Source organism: Eriocheir sinensis, chromosome 1 (genome assembly GCF_024679095.1).
Source record: "Eriocheir sinensis breed Jianghai 21 chromosome 1, ASM2467909v1, whole genome shotgun sequence".
Classification (NCBI taxonomy): Eukaryota; Metazoa; Arthropoda; class Malacostraca; order Decapoda; family Varunidae; genus Eriocheir; species Eriocheir sinensis.
This window is the reverse complement of record NC_066509.1, coordinates 2,701,025-2,724,565: the sequence shown is the minus strand read 5'-3', so window position 1 is coordinate 2,724,565 and position 23,541 is coordinate 2,701,025. Positions and strand designations below refer to the sequence as shown.

Sequence of the window (23,541 nt, the reverse complement as noted above, 5' to 3'; positions counted from 1 at the left end):
CTGACTACTAATAAGATGAAGACAGGTAAATACACGTGGATAGATAGGTAGATAGATAGGTAGAGAGAGAGAGAGAGAGAGAGAGAGAGAGAGAGAGAGAGAGAGAGAGAGAGAGAGAGAGAGAGAGACAAATAAAGAGAGGAAATCAGATTCGTCAGGTAAATCATTAACCACTCAAGAAAACTACGAATATCAATGAGGTTTGGGAATGCAGCGACAGCAAAAAGTGACAGCTGGGAGGCGAAGAAAACTCCACTTCAAGGCTCCCTGATGGCCGGAGAATTACGAGAAGCACATTATTAATCCCTGCACAAGCCGTCGCCTCGCTATGATTTCCCTCTGTAAACAAACTCGAGTGGCGCCGCAGAGGAAGAGTTGGAAGCTAAATCGCCCGTGAAGGAAGGAGTGGCGCGCGCATGTTGTTAGGCTACCTCTTGCGACGCCCTCACTTTCTCCCCCTCCTTCTTGCTTTCTCTTCGTGTCCTTTGCTTTTTGGTTATGGTTTTGCAGGAAAGGAAGTAACTCAAGGGGAAGAAAAAGAATAGAGGACAGAGAAAAGGAAAGAAAGAGGATACTAAAATAGATAGACGGATAGATGGATAAATATAAACAGAGAAAACGGAGAAAAGAGAATGCGAGAGAAAAGAAATGAGAAGAAAGAGGATATTTAAAAGCCCATTGGCAAGAAAAAGAAAAGAAAAGAAAAGTCAGAACAATTTAAAGGTGTCTTAATAGGCTATACCCATTCACATAAACAATAACATCAGCAGGCATAAGAAAATAGATATAAAACAAGAAAATCAAACAATATAAACGACTGAATAGATAAATGAATATACTAATGACTAAAAAATGAGATTAGCGTCAATATAGCGCCAGGTCGACACAACCACTAAACTCCACATGAAGAGCGAGTGAATTCTAATTAGGGAAGGTGTTAAGCCATGCAGGTGACTCACAGTATCTCCAAAATCATTCACGGCTTGCCTAGAAGAAGTGGATCAGAATTTACAGTGGGACAACTTGGGATGCAGGGTAGAAGCTGAATATATAAATAACCTCAGACTAGCTCGTTGGGAAGAAATATGAAAGAACTATGAGTGTGACGCCCTAGGAATCGACGTTGAATATATGAACAACCTCAGAAGCATGTAGGAATTTAGTATGTGACAAAATGGGAATCAGGCTAAACGGAGAATATATATAAACAGTCTTAGATTTCCTGATGACATAAATCGTTCTGAGCGAGTCTGAGAAAAATGAAACACCCAAAGCATAATAGAGTGACTGAATGGATAGATATGCGCTTTAGAGTTTTAGAAAAGGAAAATAAAGGGAAAACTAACCGCTGTGAGGCAGAGTAGGCTATGCACTGATATTTCTTCAAAACTATATATATTCAGATACTTCCTTATGAAAAATATAGACAGACAGACAGAGAAACAGAGACAGAAACAGAGACAGAGGGAAGCGGATAGTAACAGATAGCAATAAAGTATCTTAGTCCTTATTCTTTCACTGCAAAATAAGGAAGATAAGGAAAACTACTTATTAGGATTGTCAAATTTTCGATCCCTATTTTGGTTTTGGTTAGTTATGCCTATAGAGTAAGGAGTGCAATGTTGTTGTTTTTTTCGGTGGGACCAATGTAAGTTCTCTCTCTCTCTCTCTCTCTCTCTCTCTCTCTCTCTCTCTCTCTCTCTCTCTCTCTCTTAATGAATGTTTGCCCAAAAGGACGATATGACGTCAGTAAACACACATCCTCTTGCCCTTATCGCACTTATAACTCATCATTCCTCCGCCTCCGCCTCCTCCTCCTCCTCCTCCTCGCCGCCGTCCGCACTCCATCTCCACAAATCACGCAGGAATGTCTCGCCGTTGCCTCGCCCCGCACGTCACCGTTTCATCACCAAGACGTCGCTGCCAACATTTTTACGGCGCGGTCGGAGAGGTTTGGTTTTAGGGCTTGACTGCCAATGTTCCTACGACTACTGTGGGCTCTGTTTTACCGCTTCTGTGGCTACTGTTGCTACTACTACTACTACTATTGCCAATGTTCCACTATTTCTATTGCTATTACTACTGCTACTAATACTAATACTAATGCTAATACTGATACCAATACAAATACAGATGCTATAAAGATACATTTCAATAATATTACTTCTCAATCTTGGAAACTTAACTTCTTTTACTACTTCTACTACTAATGCAACAACTACCGCTACCTCTACTACTACTACTACTACTACTACTACTACGGTAAGCTATATATTTGGTTCTTTCTTTTAAGCATATCGAAATAAATTATGAGCTTGTTACGAAATTAGACCAACTTAGCTTCATCTCAGCCGTGACTCTTGGGGCAGAATGGTAAAAAATAAGATAACCTTCAGATTCTCAGCTAAAAAGAAAAGCGAAGAATATGTAGGGAAAGAGGAGGAGAGAGAAGGTATGTGGAAAAGACGAGGATATGGGAGAGAGAGGAAAGGAAGGAAGGAAGAGGAAGAGGAAGGGAGAGAAGGAAAAGGGCAGAGAGAAAGGAGTAAAGAAAGCGAGGAATATGCATGCAGTGAAAGAAGAAAATATATGATAAAAAAATGAGAATGAGAAGCGAGAGAAGATGGGAAAGAGGAAGAGAAAGACACTGAAAGAAGAGGGGAAAGTGAGGAAAGGAAAACGATGGAAGAGAAAGAAATACAGGGAAAAAGAGAAGGAATATAAGAGAAAGAAAACATGAGAGAAAGACAAGGATAATTATGAGAGAGGAAGAGGGAGAAAGGAATGAAGGGAAGAAAGAGGAAGAAGGGCAAGACAGGAGAAATGAAGTGAGGAATGGGCAGCGAAAGAGGGAGGAAGGCAAGGAAATGGGAGAGGGAAGGAAAAGGAATGGGAAAGAGGGAGAAAGAGGGAAAGAGAGTGAGAAATGAGAGGTGAAAATAATAAACGGATAGAAGAAGAAAGGATATAGAAGAAAAAGGAAGCAAGAGAGAAGGACAAGGATATGGGACAGGGAGGAGAGGAGAAGGAGGGAGAGGGAGAAAGGAAGAAAGGGAGGAAGAAAACGAGAAAAGGGGAATGAAGGGAAAACAAGGATAGAAGAGAAGGAATAGAAGAGAGAGAGAGAGAGAGAGAGAGAGAGAGAGAGAGAGAGAGAGAGAGAGAGAGAGAGAGAGAGAGAGAGGAAGGGAGGATAAGGGAAGTGGAGGTGTGGGGGGGTGGGGGGGAAGGAGCAAAGGACACGGCGCCAATGTGCGAATATTTTGCCTCCAAACAGAAAAAGAATTTATGAAACAGTTAAGTGCCAAGTGGAACCCGTGACGAGTGCTGCTCCCACCTGCCTCCTCCTCCTCCTCCTCCTCCTCCTTCTGTTTCTCCTCTTCCCTATCTTTTCACATGTCATTCCCTCATCTGACTCCACAAATACTATTCCTCCTTTATTTCTCCTCCTCCTCCTCCTCCTCCTCCTCTTCCCTATCTATTTACAAGTCGTTTCCTCATCTGACTTCACAAATACTATTCCTCCCTTATTTCTCCTCCTCCTTCCTCTTCCTCCTCCTCCTCCTCTTCTTTATCCTCTTTTTATATATATATCTCCTTCCTTCACACATACTTTCATTCTTTTGTCTCCCTTTTTCCTTCTTTATCTCCCTTCTTCTCTCCCTTTTTTTTCTTCACGTGGGTAATATCTTTTTTCTTTCTTCTCTCTCTCTCTCTCTCTCTCTCTCTCTCTCTCTCTCTCTCTCTCTCTCTCTCTCTCTCTCCTCGTAACTTGTCTCCTCTTATCCTCTCTCCTCTTCTCTCCCTCCACCTGTCGCCTCTTCTCCGCCAAATCTCTCCCTTTCTTCCACTGTCACTGCTCTTTGTCCTCCTCCCTGCACCCTTCCTCCCTCCCCTCTATTCTTCCCTCCCTACCTCTCTCTCTCTGTTTCCTATCCTTCTCCCTCCTCAATTCTCTACATTCCTCTCTCCGTCTCTCTCTTTCTCCCTCTTCGTTTTCTTTCCTCCTATTCCTCTCTCTACCTGACTCCCTGCATTGTTCTCTCCGTCTCCTTCTCTCCCTTCCTCCTAGTCTCTTCCTTCCATTATTCTTTCCCTCTCCCTCTCTCCCTTCTTCCTACCTCTCTGATCAGCTGTTGTCTCCACTCACCTCTACACACACACACACACACACACACACACACACACACACAATAGGTACACTTCACACCCTGTTCTACCTTTCCTGACCCTCCCCTTCTCCCCTCCCAATCATCTAGTCCAACTCTCTTTCGTATATACCAATTATGTAGTTTTTTGTTTCTTTATTAAACAGAAAAATGATTGACGTTCGGAGATGAGCACCGAGGCAACGAGTAGGTATGACGTATGCCCTCAGCTTCACCTTCATCTACGTTGTACTAAGATTCCCTGATTATGCATGTTTTGATTCTCTTTCCTCTCATTCTGACTTTCTTAACCTTTTCATCGTCATCGTTTTCAGTATAATTACATCGTCGTCTTCCTCATTATAATTTCACTCACTCTCATCCTTCACGCTAATTAAAGATCTTTGCTAACTAAGAGATACGATAGAAGAGGAGGAAACACAGGGAAAAAGAGAAGGAATAGAAGAGAAAGAAACCATGAGAGGAAGACAAGGGTAATTATGAGAGAGGAAGACCATTAACCATTTTCGATTACCATTATTAACACACCCAAACCAATCCTTAACTCACTGTCTGTATCGCTCTCACCCTCCCAACTGTCACCCGTTATCACGATCCTCACACGAGAGACATTTCTAGTTTCGTTTCCAAAGCATGTATCTTATTTCTATTCACGCTAATCACTACCACACCACTAGCACATACACAAATCAATTCTCAATCCAATGTTTATTTTTTTTACCCTCTTTGCTGTCACTCATAATTACGACTTTACACGAGAGACATTTTTAAGTTTCGTTTTCCAATGCATGGATCTTATTCTTATCCACGCTAATCACTATCACCACTAGCATATACACAAATCAATTCTCAATGCAATGTTTATTTTACTTACTCTCCTTGCTGTCACTCATAATTACGACTTTACACGAGAGACATTTTTAAGTTTCGTTTTCCAATGCATGTATCTTATTCTTATCCACGCTAATCACTACCACACCACTAGCACATACACAAATCAATTCTCAATCCAATGTTTATTTTTCTTACCCTCTTTGCTGTCACTCATAATTACGACTTTACACGAGATACATTTTTAGTTTCCTTTCCAATGCATGTATCTTATTTCTATTCATGCTAATCACTATCACCACTAGCATATACACAAATCAATTCTCAATCCAATGTTTATTTTTCTTACCCTCCTTGCTGTCACCCATAATTACGACCTTACACGAGAGAGCCGCCGATCGAAGAGCTACACCAGGAATGATCGAGACACGGGGTATGCATCATCGCCTAACCCTGCCCTCGGAGCGATCTATGGGCACGGTTAAGGAGGTAAGACGGCCCACATGTCTGGGGCGTCACCTGCCACACCTCTAATTAATTCACGAGCCGCTTGAATCACCTGCAGTATAGTCTCACATGTTGCACAGGTGAGGAGATGGTGGAGGAGGAGGAGGAGGAGGAGGAGGAGGAGGTGTTGAGAGAGAAGGGAAGGGATCGAAAGAGTTGGAGAGGTATGTAAAGAGTGAGAGAGGGATGGAGAGAGAGAGAGAGAGAGAGAGAGAGAGAGAGAGAGAGAGAGAGAGAGAGAGAGAGAGAGAGAGAGAGAGAGAGAGAGATAACACTCCCCCAAAAAACACACACACAGATTATGGATTCGTGCTTTCAAGAATAAATTGTCGAATGGATTCACTCAAGATTGCAAACTCTTTAATAATAATGGCATTTGTATCGCTTTCAGTCTCTAATGTGATAATATAAACTCATGGATTAGCGAGCTTTTTTTCTACACTCTTTTTGTTGCCCTTGAGTCATCTCCTTTGTTGTAAAAAAAAAAATAAATAAATAAAGGACTTTTGTTAATTGTAGTTTTGCTCTCAGTGTAAATATCTCGCAGCTGCTTTGGTGAACATATCGACATCTTGACACCAATACTTTGCAGAAGACTTGTTAAGAACTCATTATTATCATTATCAGTCATTATCTTAGTGAGGTGTGTCTTCATCTCTCTTCGCCGCCAAGTTGACAGCCGCTGGGTGTTCTGAAGTCTCCCCTTTTATCGTTTATCAAGTGCATCTCAAAAATGTATCGCTTGCTTAACTTCATTATTTTAGTAGTCAGAGTTTCTTCGTCTCTCCTCGCCTTAACGCTGACAGCCGCGCCGCTAAAGCAAAATTCTAACAGTCTCCGGACGGGTTAACGACTATTTCCTAAAAGTTGATCAAAGCGTCCTCTACTTGATGTCTTTTGGGAACGCGCGTCCTGTCAAGCGGCGAAAACGTAAACAGTCATTCTATCTGAAATTAATTATCCAAACCTCGTTCACGCTGATTTGTTAACGCTTCCTCATTATCTGTTTGAGGAAAATGCTTCGCGGGTTACTAAAAGGAGATCCAAGCGTCTTGATGTCTGTCGGGAACGCGCGTCGAAAATGTAAACAATCATCCTATCTGAAATTAATTATCCAAACCTCGTTCACGCTGACTTGCTAACGCTATATTATTAACAATCATTCTATCTGAAATTAATTATCCAAACCTCGTTCACGCTGACTTGCTAACGCTATATTATTAACAATCATTCTATCTGAAGTTAATTATCCAAACCTTATTCACGCTGACTTGCTAACGCTATATTATTAACAGTCATTCTATCTGAAATTAATTATCCAAACCTCGTTCACGCTGACTTGCTAACGCTATATTATTAACAATCATTCTATCTGAAATTAATTATCCAAACCTCGTTCACGCTGACTTGCTAACGCTATATTATTAACAATCATTCTATCTGAAATTAATTATCCAAACCTTATTCACGCTCATTTGCTAACACTTTATTATTAACAGTCATCCTATCTGAAATTAATTATCCAAACCTTATTCACGCTCATTTGCTAACACTTTATTATTAACAGTCATCCTATCTGAAATTAATTATCCAAACCTCGTTCACGCTGACTTGCTAACGCTATATTATTAACAGTCATCCTATCTGAAATTAATTATCCAAACCTCGTTCACGCTGACTTGCTAACGCTATATTATTAACAGTCATCCTATCTGAAATTAATTATCCAAACCTTATTCACGCTCATTTGCTAACACTTTATTATTAACAGTCATCCTATCTGAAATTAATTATCCAAACCTTATTCACGCTCATTTGCTAACGCTATATCATTAACAGTCATCCTATCTGAAATCAATGATCCAAACCTCGTTCACGGTGATTTGTTAATACTTCCTCATTAAACGTTTGAAAGATATGTTTTATGATGGCGAACTAAGAGTTTTTCACATAAATAGTCAGATCGATGTCTCACAGTTTTTGCATATTTTAGATTCCTGTTTATTCCTCACTCATTAGCGTTCACAAAAATCATCTATGAATGTAATCAACTACTTAGTAATGCCGATATAATTTTGGTTTACGAATTTCATGTCTTTTATATTCCACTACGAGATCGATGTTACAAAGTTTGCATTTCTGTTTAAATTATCGCTTATTCCCTTACTCATAGACGTAAAGAGAGAGAGAGAGAGAGAGAGAGAGAGAGAGAGAGAGAGAGAGAGAGAGAGAGAGAGAGAGAGATGTGTCATGAAACTATTTATTTTTTCACATTTTCTCTTTAATTACGAAAATGACCTGTGATGATAAAAAAAGGAAGGAGAGTAAGTGGCTTTAGATTAAGACATTTATACATTTCTACTTCAAATCCATACCCATTGAGAGAGAGAGAGAGAGAGAGAGAGAGAGAGAGAGAGAGAGAGAGAGAGAAAAGAGAGGGCGGTAGAAAGAAAGTAGGCTATTTTTCACCTCTGTCAGCACCTCGGTAATGGACTCCGCAACCCATGACTCTACCCTTCTCTGCCACACTCACGCCCGTCCCTGCAGCTGTCCTCACCCGCTCACCTCACCACCTCGCCACGCCCTCTGTCCACACCAGGGTTATCAAATTATCGTACTCAGCCACTCACCACATCGTACTTTCCGGTTTCTGAAGTACAGCTTTCGCAAACAGACACCAATGGCTAATGACTTTAACGATAACTTTAACTGGAATTTCGTTATCTGTGTGGGCGGAACACTATATATAAATGGACGGTATTATTTCGCTTCTCACATCAATTATTTCTAAAGGTCGAAGAGGGGGTCAGTCGGGTTCTAATGAGTGTTTCTTTAGGTTCACGGTACAGAGGAAGGGTCAAACTACCACCAGGGTCATAAAACTACTCCTGAAAATGCCCCAAACTCTTACGAAAGCCTTGTTAAATATGTGAACTTGGGCGCCGAATCCAAAGGCCAAAAATGAGATCGGTCTGGGTCTTACGAGGGCTATTTTATGGTCCATGTACAGAAGAAGGGTCAAGCTACCATCAGGGTCATAAAACTACACCTGGAAATCCCGATACCTCCTACGAAAGCCTTGTCAAATATGTGTTCTTGAGCCGCGAAATGCTTAAAAATACGCCCCTATAGACTATAAACACTATAAACAGATTGCCTTCCTCTTTTTTTCTACTAACGGCGTATAGGCCAAGTGTTTTAAGGCAGGTTTTAGAACACACACACACACACACACACACACACACCTTGAATGCCAATGAAAACTCTATCAGAATGTGCGTCAGGTGAAAAATCGGTCCTCATATATAGAAATGTGAAAGAACACACACACACACACACACACACACTCACACACCTCGAATGCCAATGAAAGCTATATCAGAATGCACGCGAGATGAAAAATTGGTCCTCGTAGAAATGTGAAAGATGCCGAAAAGTGACTTAGGCAGCTTGTTTACGAGAGTGACGATCGAAGTAGGCTATATGCAAGACCTTCCCTCACGATCCCTTTTGGTTAGCTCTTCCTTGATGTGTATCCTTTAAACCTTCCGTAGTGAGATGAATATAAGTAAAAAGGTTCGTTTGTTCAGTAAAGGATAATATGAGAGGATTTAGAGATTGTATGAGGGTGAAGCATTGAAATGAGGAGAATTAAAGGAGTTTGTGAGTGGGCTAACACGATTTCTCTCTCTCTCACTCTCTCTCTCTTGCGTAGGAGTGGGCGCCAGTAACGTCACTTCTGCCACTTGTAACCAGAGAGAGAGAGAGAGAGAGAGAGAGAGAGAGAAGTTCAAGGATGAGGAAGCAAAAGAACACACACACACACACACACACACACACTTACACACATACTATAATTAACCACAACCTAATGGGGCCGGGATATTCCGAAAATAGCAAGTGGGCTTCTATAATTAGCGAATGTCACGTCCTGGGCGTTGGAGGTCCACGTATATACCGAGGAGGCTATTCCCGGCCCGCTTAAAAGAACGATGTACCAACTCAACCAGCGGCTAAAACGGTTCCTGCGTGGGGGGAATAGGAAGGTCGAGGGATGGACTTAGGAGGGAAAAGGGAGAAGAGGGAGGGAGAGAATGGGGGATAGGCAGTAAGGAAGAGAGGTAGAAAGAGAGATAGGGAGAGGACGGGAGACAGGTAGAAAGGAAAATAGATAGAGAGAGAGAATTGAAGGACAGGCAGTAAGGAAAAAAGGTAGATATATAAAGAGAGAAGAAAAGACATGAAGTACAGAAAACAGGTAGAGAGAAAAAGAAATAGATAGATAGATAGATAGATAGAGATAGATAGATAGAGAGAGAGGAAGGAAGAAAGGTAGAAAAAAAGGGAGATTGATAGAGAGAGAGAGAGAATGGAAGACAGGAAATAAGGATAACAGGCAGAAAGGAAGAGATAGATAAATAAAGATAAATAGTTCGAGAGAGAGAGAGAGACAGAGAGGAGAGGGAGGAGAGTCAGCGAGAGAGAGAGAGAGACACAGAGAGGAGAGGGAGGAGAATCAGAGAGAGAGAGAGAGAGAGAGAGAGCACACAGATGGGTTGACGGGAGGCGGGCAGCGGCGATGGATAATCCTCATTGCTCATGTTTTTTCCTCCCCTACAGCCATTACTCCTCTCCCTAGACGGCTGACTCATCTTGGCCGAGGTGAGAAGTGATTCTTGTGTTAAGATGACAGCTAGAATGAGCGAGGGAGAGAGAGGGCGAGAGAGAGAGAGCATTATATTTCCTTTCCACGCAACAACGAACGCTGACGCACCACCCCGAACACACACACAAACACACAAACAGACAAACAGCTGAGAGTGCAATGTCTATTTCTCTCCCACCGTGGAATATTTAGACTACTACGTGAGGTTCCTTTGTACCTACACGAGAGAGAGAGGGAGAGAAACCGAGATACACCTTACATTATAAAGACATAAATCCTCCCCTGATATGTTGCTCCCCTTTGTATACTGTTTTCTTAATGAGCGGTAGAAGAAAGAGGAATACGATTAGTAGCCATTTTCTCCTTTTACAGAGGGCACGAGAGAGAGAGAGAGAGAGAGAGAGAGAGAGAGAGAGAGAGAGAGAGAGAGAGATTAATAAGTGAAATAAACGAGAAAAAAAATGCTTTCAAGAGTTTGTTTTCTTTGACGGACGCGAGGCAAGAAAATGAGGATATGTCAGCTCCTTCAAACACACACACACACACACACACACACACACACACACACACACACACACACACACACACACACACACTCGTTACCTTGCTACAGGTGTCCAGGATTTCAAACAGCACCGGTTCTCCGTCCACCAGGATCTCATTTCTGTACCGTTGCTCTGGAAGACACGAGAAGGGGGAAGGGAGGTTAGGAGGGAGTCAAGCGAGAGTCCGTGTTTGTGATGTTGTTGTTGTTCCTGATTGCGAGACTAATGCGGAAATATATAAACCGAATGATTGAAGGATAGAATAATGTAATGATGAAAGTAATGAAAAAACGAGATAGTAATGATGCTGATGTTGGTAATCACAATAATAATAAAATAATCGTAAGTGTAGGATAGGAGTTAAGCGCGTGTCTGTGTTTGTTTGTCCTGACACTCATACAAAAAAAATAGGAGAAATAAATCGAATAATTGAAAGGAAAAAAATATAGTGATGATGATGATGATGAACGACGACGATAATGAGGATGTTAATAATGATGAAGACAATAACATTAAAAAAAAAACGTTGTAACAATAGAAATAATGATGATAACAACAATAATAATAACAATACTAATAATAATGATGAAGACAATAACATAAAAAAAAACGTTGTAACAATAGAAATAATGATGATAACAACAATAATAATAACAATACTAATAATAATGATGAAGACAATAACATTAAAAAAAACGTTGTAACAATAGAAATAATGATGATAACAACAATAATAATAACAATACTAATAACAATACTAATAATAATGATGAAGACAATAACATTAAAAAAAACGTTGTAACAATAGAAATAATGATGATAACAACAATAATAATAACAATACTAATAACAATGATGAAGACAATAACATTAAAAAAAACGTTGTAACAATAGAAATAATGATGATAACAACAATAATAATAACAATACTAATAATAAGAATAAAAATAAAAATAAGAAGATGAAGAAGAATGGTAACAACAACAGTGACAGCAGGAAGATGTTCTAACACGTAATAGCGACAGGCGCACGGTGAGTCAGTGTTACCAAGTGTGTGCACAGGTGTTGCCTCTCACCTGTGCCGGGAGGTGGAGATCTGTAGCCAATAGAAACGCAGATTTAAAGATCATATGCGCTTTAGATTATACGTTAGGATACACTGATTTCAAGGCCATTTGTGTACTGATGTCTCAATCGATCTCTCAGGTGAAGATGAAGTCCATTTCAATACTTGCTTCTCTGTTTATCTCGTGATTTCACATAGATTTGAAGGTCATTTATTCACTTACGTTTCCATAGATGTTACAGGTGAATTCACACTTAATAACGTCGCTATTATCTCTTGATTTCACTGATTTGAAGGCCCTATGTTTAGCATCAAGACAAGGAGCATAGAATGACTTAAAAAAAATTGGAAGGCACTTAACAAGAAACCCATTATATAACTCTCCAGCTGATAACGTCGATTTTTTCTTCATACTTAATCAACACTACCATATCTTCCGTCTTTGTCTGTCCTCTGATTCATGACTCGCAGAAAACTCACCCCCACAGAGTTATATACTGTCTCTAACTCTGTGTTCACCCCCCCCTTCCCCATTCCCACCACCAGCGCCCCCTACAGTCTTTGCTCCCCCTTCCTCCGCTCCTTTTCTCCCCCCTCCCCACACGAAATTGACCTCTCTTTTGGCTACTCTTTACTTTTATCTTTTATGGGAGCGGCGAGTAGCGGGCTTTTTTTGTTTGGTATCCTTTTTGTTGCCCTTGAACCGTGTCCTCGGATGTAAAAAAAAATAACATAACATAGCATAACATAACACTAACCCCTCCTTAAACATCCCTCTCCAAAGCTTAACCCCCTTCAAACATACCCCCCTCCTCAAGTCTAGCCCTCCTTCCCCTTCAACCTCCCTCTCCCCCTTCTCATAACATAACATGGCATAACATAACACTAATCCCTCCCTAAGCATCCCCCTAAAAGCTTAACCCCCTTCAAGCATACCCCCCCTCTCAAGTCTAACCCTCCTTCCCCTTCCCCTCCCCCCTCCCCTCTTTTGATACCCACGTTCCACACTTGAGATTATCGCCAACACTTGTGGTTCATAGCAGAGGGTTTGGGCATGGGCAATTGTCACTCTTGTTGTTATTGTTGTGATTAGTATTGGTGGTGGTGGTGGTGGTGGTGGTAGTGGTGGTGGTGATGGTGGTGGTGTCCCATTTCATTCATTATAATATCTACTATTGGTATTGTTACTGTCACCACCACCACCACCACTACTAATACTAACACTAACACTAACACCAATGCTAATACTAATACCAATACTACTACTCCTATTTCTACCACCAACGTTATTTCTCCTAAGCGAGCAGAAAAGTTACAAAAAATATATAATAGTTCTTCACAATCCTAAATATAGCTGCTGAATGATGATGATGCTGATGATGATGATGAAGAGGACGGTCAGACAAATATAACTGCGACTTTTTTTTCGGCACCTGAAGATAAAAGTTTCCTGCGTCACTTTGTTTTATGGTCTTTTATTTTTGTTTTGTTTTTCAAGTTACATCATTTTCCGGATCATTAACTTGACTCATTTCCGCTCAGAAGGTTGAATTCAAGGCCGTGATAAAGGAGGTGCCAACTTTTCTTCTCTCTCTCTCTCTCTCTCTCTCTCTCTCTCTCAACACTCCATTCTTTCTCCCCATTTCTCCCTCCTCCCTCCTCTTCCTTCACCTTTTTTTTTCTCTCCCTCCTTCTCCTCCTTCTCTTTTTTTTTTTTTTTTAAACAGGGCTTACAGAAGATTGTGCTAAAGTTGAAGGTTTTAAGCTTCATCTATCTATAGCTACATCTATCTCCCTCCTCTTCCCCCTTAACTGACGGCAATTCTTTCTTTTCTCCTTCAATTTATCCTTTCTCTTCCCCCCATTCACACTATCTCCCTCTTCCTCTCCTCTCGTAAGGTCGTGAAAGTGACAGATAAAAACTTGGACGAAGACGGAACGCAGACATGATTAGGTGAGTGAAATGAGGCAAGACATAACCGTAGACTTGTTCCTATTTTTTTGTTTCTTCGTATATCTCTTTTAGTTCTGTTTCTTGTTCTTGTTCTTGTTCCTGTCGTTATTGTTCTTCTTGATCCTGTTCTTGTTCATGTTCTGGCTCTTCTTCGTCTTAGTGTTCTTGTTTTTTCGCTGTTCTTTCTTTCTTTATTCATTTCTCTGTCGTTCTTTATTTTTTCGACGGAGAAGAGGCATGGAACCCAATTAAGCATCACCGCCGAAAAATAGAGTGCCACCATCACCTCTCCCCATCCTCACCACCATACCACCAACGCCCACCCTACAACCGCGCTCTCCCCGTCTCCCTTTTTCTCTCTCTGACTCACTTCCTCCTCCATCTACTGAAATTAATTGTCTATGGACCGTAAGCTTGGTTAAGTTGATGTATCCTCCTCCTTCTGTCTGTACACGAGGCAATTAGAATATCTTGAAAATGTTTCTTATACCCTTTTCCACTTCATTCGCCACTTGGGTATGTTGGGTATGTTGGGCAGTACATAGAGACATTAAAAGTGTTTCTGCAACATTTATAATTTCTTCCTTCACTTGGGTATGTTGGGTATGTTGGGCAGCACGTAGACATTTAAAAGTGCTTCTCAAACATTAATCATTCCCTTCTCCACTTGGGTATGTTGGGTATGTTGGGCAGCACATAGACATTTAAAAGTGCTTCTCAAACATTAATCATTCTCTTCGCCACTTGGGTATGTCAGGTATGTCTCAGTACACAAAGCCACTCAGGTCTTTGACAACAGAATGATTATTGAGGTTAATGAATTTGCCCTGAACTGTACCATACTGTGTTTACAATCGCACCCACAACAGCTAACCAAAACAAATAAACCAACTTACAAATTAAAGCAAGTTTTAGCCGAGGACACAAGTAAGATGTTGTTTTAGATTTCACACTCCTCTACGCACACTAAAGGAGCAGCGCTTGACTGTTTTTTTTTTTGTTTGTTTGTTTGTGTGTGTTTTGTTTATGCCTTTGAGCTGTTTCCTTTGCTGTCAAGAAAACGAAACGCCGCAACCAACATCCCAACACTGCCCGTCCATCATGGCCCCCTAAATCACGATCGTGGCCTCCTTAGGAACCATGGACACTACCTTGAGAAACACTGATTTAGAGCATTGATTATAAATAGTTTAATTGTTTTCAGAAGAATAACTTTTTTTTTTACAACAAAGGATTCGGCTCAAGGGCACACAAAAAAAAGAAACAATAATAATAAAAAAAAAAAGCCCGCTACTCGCTGCTCCCAAAAAGAATCCAAAGAGGTGGCTGAAAGAGAGGTCAATTTCGGGAGGAGAGGTGTCCAGATACCCTTCTATTTTGTAACCCCTAAGAACGATGGGGTTGTTTTTAGAAGATTATTTACTTTGGAACACTAAAAAAAACGAAGGAGTTCCATCGTTTATGCGTTTTAGAAGAATGAATATTTTTGGAACCCCAAAAATGATGAAGATTTATAGTTTGATTGTTTTCAGACTAATAAACATTTTGAAACTCCTATAGACAAAAGGGATCTACGCGGAAAATCAAATCGCTTATACAGAGAATCCGCCCTGACTCAACTCTTTCTTCCTCTCTTCCTCTCTTCCCTGTAGTCCTTGGAGGGAGGGAGAAAGAGTGGGGGCGTGCTGACGGGGGAGGCTGAGGGGGGAAAGTACCCTGGGTTGGGGGAAAATACCCTAGGAAAAACATAACTTGTGGGGAAAATACCTTAAAGACAAGCGTTGATTTGGATTTGTTTTCATTATTTGTTCGTTTGTTTTGTGAGTGCTGAAAAGAAAATGGGGTGAGAAGGGGATGAGAGGGAGAGTAGAAGAGGGGAAAAGGGAAAAGAGAATAGAAGAGGGGAAAAGGGAAAAGGAGAAGAGTGAGAGGGGGAAAATGAAGAGCGGAAAAGGGGAAAGGATTGGCGGGGTGACGGGGTGTGGCGGGCGTGGTATAGCTTTAGTTTAGCCCATAACAGTGTGGCGCAGTTTCACGGTCCAACAAGGAAGGGAGAATGCGAGGAATAGGTCACAGGTACGGAACAGATTATTTTCTTTATCCAGTTATAGTCCAATACACCCCATTACAACCCATTATAACCTATTAACCACTATCTGAACGGGTACGGTACAGATTATTTTCTTTATCCAATTACAGTCCATTATACCCCATTACAACCCATTATAACCTATTAACCACTATCTGAACGGGGACGGTACAGATTATTTTCTTTATCCAATTACAGTCTATTACACCCCATTACAACCCATTATAACCTATTAAGCACTGTCTGAACGAGTATGGTATAGATTTTTCTTCATCCTATTAGAGAGTGTCGCAGTTTCACGATCATGCAAGGGAGATGGAGAGGAAGGATGAGGTTCAGGGTATGGAACAAATATTTTCTTCAGACAAATTTACGAACCCCTTTTCTTTGTTTATTGACCTTGAGCTGTTTCCTGTAACATTAAAAAATATGACCTAATACAGACCGTTACAAGCAGCCCATTACATCCCCTTACAGCCTATTATACATCATTAAAGAACATTACAACGGATATGGTACAACAGACTCTTTTCTATAGACCACCACAGACCATTTTTTCTTTGTTTATTTCCCTTGATATGTTTTCTGTACCGTTAAAAATATACCCCATTACAGATCATTACATACAACAAATACACCCAATTATAGAGCATTAGAAAAGGGTGTGGCACAGATTTCTCCTTATCCCATTACATCCTGGCCCATTATCACGACCATGCAGGGAAGGGGGATTAGGAGGAAGGGGAGGAATGAGTCACGGGAAGGGGTGTGGAAAGCTTGTGTTTACCTGAGACGGTGGTGAAGATGGTGACCTTGATTTTCACTTTTAGAGGAGGAGGACGCATAGGAAACAGGTATAGGACAGGTAGAGGAAACAGTTAAAAGAGAAACAAAGACGAGACAATGATGATGATGATGATGATGATGATGGGGAAGTAGAGGGAGGGGAAAAAGGGGAACTCCGCGCGTGTAAAGCATTCCAATCCCCTCTTCCTCCTCCTCTCCCCTCCTCCCCCTCTACCCTGGTCTTCCCCTCTCTCTCAGCTGTTGTTGGTATATTATTAAAGACAAAGGAGAGAGAGAGAGAGAGAGAGAGAGAGAGAGAGAGAGAGAGAGAGAGACTTGTGGATAATGGGATATTAGAGTCAAAACAAAATATATGTACTCGGGTTCTCTCTCTCTCTCTCTCTCTCTCTCTCTCTCTCTCCCCATCTCCCCCCTTCCCCCACCCATTATCTCAAAGCACAGAGGAGACCCGTGACATTTTTCGCAGAGAAGTTATTAATGGGCGCCGTGACAGTGACGGAGAGAGGAGAGGCGAGCCTGGCGACCGTATGGAGGCGGCAAGCACAGAGAGACCCAGACCAAGACCGAGACCCAAAACAAGACAGCTGCCATGAAGAAAAGGCTAATTGGACGTAAGGCATCAGGACACACACTTTGTGGATTGTGTTGTTGTCTTGAATGTGTCTACCGGAGTGAGTTTTCCGTGTATTCGAGTGTCTGGAGAGTGAAGTTTGTACCGATTTCACAGTCCAACACAGCGTCTTCGTAACAGCCCGAACCAAACTATAGAATCCCATACACTCCAAAATGGGGAGGTCTTCGATGCCACACTAAATACACAAGACTTTTCTAGTACAGTTTCATCAAATTTGTGAACTTGAATATAAACACCAGACACTATACAAGGATATTTCGAAGGCTCTGGTATTGGTTTGGGAGCTTACTAACCGATTATGGGGAACTGTGAAACTGGCCCTTAGTGTCGAGAAAGGGATAATTAGACCTAAGGGATAAAGATACACGCTTCGTATTTAGTGTTGCATCCTCTATTGTGTGTAAGGAAGGGCGGTGAAGTGTTTTCCTGGATACTTGACTGCCTAAAAACGTCGAATCAGGTACCTCATAAGAACCACTAGCAACAAAAAGGAGATAATTGGACGTAAAGAATAAAGACACTCGCTTATTACGTAGTGTTGTGGCATCTATTAAGTCTTAAATGGGTGTTTCTCTAATGATTGACCGTCTAGAGTGAAATCTGGGACCTCTTCAGAACCTTTAGCATCAAGAAAGGAGATCATTCAACGTAAAGAATTAAAGACACGTGCTTATTACGAAGTGTTGTGGCATCTATATATTAGGTCTTAAATGGGTGTTTCTCTAATGATTGACCGTCTAGAGAGTGGAATCTGGAACCTCTTCAGAACCTTTTGCATCAAGAAAGGAGATAATTGGACTTAAAGAACAAAGACACTTGCTTATTACTGTTGTGGCCTCTATTAGATCTTAAATGGGTGTTTATTTAATGATTGACCGTCTAGAGAGTGGAATTTGGAACCTCTTCAGAACCTTTAGCATCAAGAACGGAGATAATTGGACTTAAAGAACAAAGACACTTGCTTATTACTGTTGTGGCCTCTATTAGATCTTAAATGGGTGTTTACTTAATGAGTGACCGTCTAGAGAGTGAAATCTGGGACCTCTTATGAACCTTTAGCATCAAGAAAGAGATATTTGAACTTAAAGAATAAAGACACTCGCTTATAACGTAGTGTTGTGGCATCTATTAAGTCTTAAATGGGTGTTTCTTTAATGAGTGACTGTCTAGAGAGTGGAATCTGGGACCTCTTATGAACCTTTAGCATCAAGAAAGAGATATTTGAACTTAAATAACAAAGACACTCCTTTTGTAGTTAGTGTGGGAGTCTTTGTTATGTCAAGCGAAGGGTTTTTCCTGGATATTCGAGGGACAAAGAACTCTGAGCTTCAAGAATTAAGAGATACAGGTATAACTCTCGACTCAGGTGATGTTTGGGTTCCTGAAAAAGCCACCTATGCGTACACACCTGGCTCCCAGACATACCTGGTAACCTGTGTGTGTGTGTGTGTGTGTGTGTGTGTGTGTGTGTGTGTGTGTGTGTCTCGGTCTCTCTCCCTCGTCTCGTCCCCTTCCTCCCTCTCCTTCTCGCTATATATAACAGTGAGTCACCATCTTACCTTCCCTCTGCGATATCGTGCAGGTAAACCACACAATCCGGTCATCGTGTTTGCTCCAGAAGGGAAATAAACCAGCGAGGGAATCTCCGGAAACACACGCGGGTTCGGAATACATACACTGAGGGGAGGGAGGAGGATCAAGACACCTTTGGAATATAAACTGATTCTCTTTTCTTTTTTGTGGCTTTTGGGGTCTTCCATCTATACTTTATCAAGACACCTTTCGAGTATAAATTGATTCTGTTGTCTTTTTCTTTTTTTCCTTTTGGGGTCTTCCATCTATACTTTATCAAGACACCTTTCGAATATAAATTGATTCTCTTCTTTTTCTTGTTTTCGTCTTTTGGGGTCTTCTTCCATTTATACTTTATCAAGACACCTTTCGAATATACACCGATTCTCTTTTGTTTTTCTTGTTCTGTCTCTCGAGGTCTTCCATGTATACTTTATCAAGACACCTTTCGAATATACACCGATTCTCTTTTGTTTTTCTTGTTCTGTCTCTCGGGGTCTTCCATCTATACTTTATCAAGACACCTTTCGAATATACACCGATTCTCTTTTGTTTTTCTTGTTCTGTCTCTCGGGGTCTTCCATTTATACTTTATCAAGACACCTTTCGAATATACACCGATTCTCTTTTGTTTTTCTTGTTCTGTCTCTCGGGGTCTTCCATTTATACTTTATCAAGACACCTTTCGAATATACACCGATTCTCTTTTGTTTTTCTTGTTCTGTCTCTCGGGGTCTTCCATCTATACTTTATCAAGACACCTTTCGAACATAAACTGATTCTCTTCTTTTTTTTTTTTTTATTTCGAGGTCTTCCATCTATACTTCTTTCTTAGGGTCGCAAGTTTCAAGGCTTTATTTACTTTTGTTATGCCGTAAAAAAGTGTGAAATACCGTAAACACCGAACACGCGACTTCTCTGCATCATTACGTTTTCTATACACAACAACAACACAAAAACTCGTCAACAGATGCGATACGTCTAACAGCGAGAACGAAGCACCACGTTGATTCTTTCTCTACTAATCTATTCCTTAGGACGTAGCTGATAGGTCCATATTCTCAAACACTTCAGGGATCACACACACACATTTGATAAGGCTTTCGTAGAGGTTGTTGTGTTAGTATTTCCATGGGTAGTAGTTTTATGAGCCCAATGATAGTCTGACATCCTTCTCCTCTTTTTCTTCCTCCTCCTCCTTTTCTTCCTTCTCCTCCTTTTCTTCCTTCCCTTCGTGGCCTTTGTAAATGTCTGTTGTGAAGGCTGAAAGCGTCTGGGCATACAAGCTGCCCCCCAGACGCTGCCCCGGCGAAGACAAGGGGGCGGGGTTATGGCGGGTGTATTTACAAACACAAGCCACGCGTCAGGCCCCCCACCGCCCCCACCACCACCATCACTGCTTTCCCCACCACGCTGACTCACACCAAGGGCCAGTCGACAGTCTACCACAGTCATTGTAAGCTCCCAAACCAAACTGTATTCTCCACAATAATCCGTTTTTTCTAGTCAATATCAGAGACTAAAGCGACTTTCTGTGTGGTTTGCTAAAATCTCATCCTTTTTTACAGCAATCCCAGACACTATGCAAGGATTTCTAGTGGTATTTCGTGTTTGGTTGGGGAGCTTACAAACGTGCTGTATTGGACTGTAAAACTGGCCCCCAAGACACCCACGCATTACCATCATCACCATCATCATCATCATCATCATCATCATCATCCCCATCATCATTAGTGTCATCATCATCATTATAATTATTAGTCTTACGATTATCTTGTGTTTCCGTATGTTATGTGTGCAAACAGACCTTGGAAAACCTAAACAGACCTTCGAGAACCTAATCAGACCTTGGCAAACCTGAACACACCTTGGAAAACCTAACTAGACCTTGGAAAACCTAACTACTGTAGACCTTGGAAAACCTAACTACTGTAGACCTTGGAAAACCTAACTACTGTAGACCTTGGAAAACCTAACTACTGTAGACCTTGGAGAACCTAACTACTGTAGACCTTGGAAAACCTAACTACTGTAGACCTTGGAAAACCTAACTACTGTAGACCTTGGAAAACCTAACTACTGTAGACCTTGGAAAACCTAACTACTGTAGACCTTGGAGAACCTAACTACTGTAGACCTTGGAAAACCTAACTACTGTAGACCTTGGAAAACCTAACTACTGTAGACCTTGGAAAACCTAACTACTGTAGACCTTGGAAAACCTAACTACTGTAGACCTTGGAAAACCTAACTACTGTAGACCTTGGAAAACCTAACTACTGTAGACCTTGGAAAACCTAGCTAGACCTCGAAAAACCTGAACAGACCTTGGAGAACCTAAATAGACTTTGTAAAACCTAAATAAACCTTGCAAAACTTAACCTTGAAAGAGAAATCATATCTACGCGAAGAAAGACTGATAGTAAAATGCTACATGCGTCGTTTTATTAGAGGAGGAGAACGCCCTTTGCAGCGATGACTAATACAAATCCAAGTGGTCCTGTCATCGTCTGAAATAACAGCGGCGCCAATATACAGTGTCAGGCTGGGAAATAAATGACCCCTATCTGACAGTCTCTCTCTCTCTCTCTCTCTCTCTCTCTCTCTCTCTCTCTCTCTCTGAATAAGAAGTAGAAATATATAAATAGCCTAATATCAATTCCCTTACTGTCCTTTCAACTTTCCTTTTTACTTTTTACAATTATAGATCATTCACTTCCTTGATAAAAAAGAAGAAAAAGGAGAAAAATATTAACCACTCGGATTTCCATCACAGACACAGAGGAAAGGGGCGAAGATAAGATAAGAAATAAGAAAATAAATAATATGTACTTTATAAGCCTTTGACACACTGCTAAACGGGGTACAACTTAACGCTAATGACTTGTTAAACGCGGTACGATACACTGATGAGAAGATGATTGGGGTACATGAAGACGCTGATGAACTGCTGAATTGGGTACAACTTAACGCTATTGAAGTGTTAAACGGGGTACGATACACTGATGAGAAGATGATTGGGGTACATGAAGACGCTGATGAACTGCTAAATTGGGTACAACTTAACGCTATTGAAGTGTTAAACGGGGTACGATACACTGATGAGGAGATGATTGGGGTACATGAAGACGCTGATGAACTGCTAAATTGGGTACAACTTAACGCTATTGAAGTGTTAAACGCGGTACGATACACTGATGAGGTGATGATTGGGGTACATGAAGACGCTGATGAACTGCTGAATTGGGTACAACTTAACGCTATTGAAGTGTTAAACGGGGTACGATACACTGATGATGACGAACTGCTGAATTGGGTACAACTTAACGCTAATGAAGTGTTAAACGCGGTACGATACACTGATGAGAAGATGATTGGGGTACATGAAGACGCTGATGAACTGCTAAATTGGGTACAACTTAACGTTATTGAAGTGTTAAACGGGGTACGATACACTGATGAGAAGATGATTGGGGTACATGAAGACGCTGATGAACTGCTAAATTGGGTACAACTTAACGTTATTGAAGTGTTAAACGGGGTACGATACACTGATGAGGTGATTTTTGGGGTACATGAAGAAGCTGATGAACTGCTGAATTGGGTACAACTTAACGCTATTGAAGTGTTAAACGCGGTACGATACACTGATGAGGTGATGATTGGGGTACATGAAGACGCTGATGAACTGCTGAATTGGGTACAACTTAACGCTATTGAAGTGTTAAACGGGGTACGATACACTGATGAGGAGATGATTGGGGTACATGAAGACGCTGATGAACTGGTAAATTGGGTACAACTTAACGTTATTGAAGTGTTAAACGGGGTACGATACACTGATGAGAAGATGATTGGGGTACATGAAGACGCTGACGAACTGCTGAATTGGGTACAACTTAACGCTAATGTATTGTTAAACGCGGTACAATACACTGATGAGGTGATGATTGGGGTACATGAAGACGCTGACGAACTGCTGAATTGGGTACAACTTAACGCTAATGTATTGTTAAACGCGGTACAATACACTGATGAGAAGATGATTGCTGACGAACTGCTGAATTGGGTACAACTTAACGCTAATGTATTGTTAAACGCGGTACAATACACTGATGAGGTGATGATTGGGGTACATGAAGACGCTGATTAACCGCTGAATTGGGTACAACTTAACGCTAATGACTTGTTAAACGCGGTACAATACACTGATGAGGTGATGATTGGGGTACATGAAGACGCTGATTAACTGCTAAATTTGGTACAAGTTAACGCTACTACTACTACTACTACTACTACTACTACAAACACATAAGAAGGATAGATAATCATAATAATAATAATAATAATAATAATAATAATAATAATAATAATAATAATAATAATATCTATTCTTAATCATATTCTTAATCTCATTCTTACTCTTTTAAAGCTCTACTCTATCTTATTTTCTTTTCTTTTCTTCTTATCTTACTATCTTCTATCTATCTTATAACTATTTTTATCTATCTATCTTCTCACTGTCTTCTTTCTATCTATCTTTTTACAATACTCTTCCTATGTATCTTCTTATCATCCTTCTTATCATCATCATCATCATCATCATCGCCACTAATACCGTCACGCTCATTACCACGCACCATCACCAGCAGCAACCTCATCACCACCATCCCCTTCATCACCATTACAGACTGTATGAAA

General features: G+C 40.9%; 1 protein-coding gene across 3 annotated transcripts in view; it reads right to left on the bottom strand.

The window, feature by feature from the left end:
* The window catches only part of LOC127007115 (ras-related and estrogen-regulated growth inhibitor-like), a 60,799-nt gene that overhangs the window by 7,350 nt on the left and 29,908 nt on the right, over window positions 1-23,541 (bottom strand). For 2 of the 3 annotated variants that reach the window (XM_050877784.1, XM_050877928.1), the window contains one exon: window positions 10,777-10,850. In XM_050877784.1, the coding sequence (XP_050733741.1) occupies window positions 10,777-10,850 (74 nt within the window). Of the gene's footprint in view, window positions 1-10,776; window positions 10,851-18,827; window positions 19,020-23,541 lie in introns of those variants that run through there. The other variant, XM_050877872.1, reaches the window with a different exon arrangement.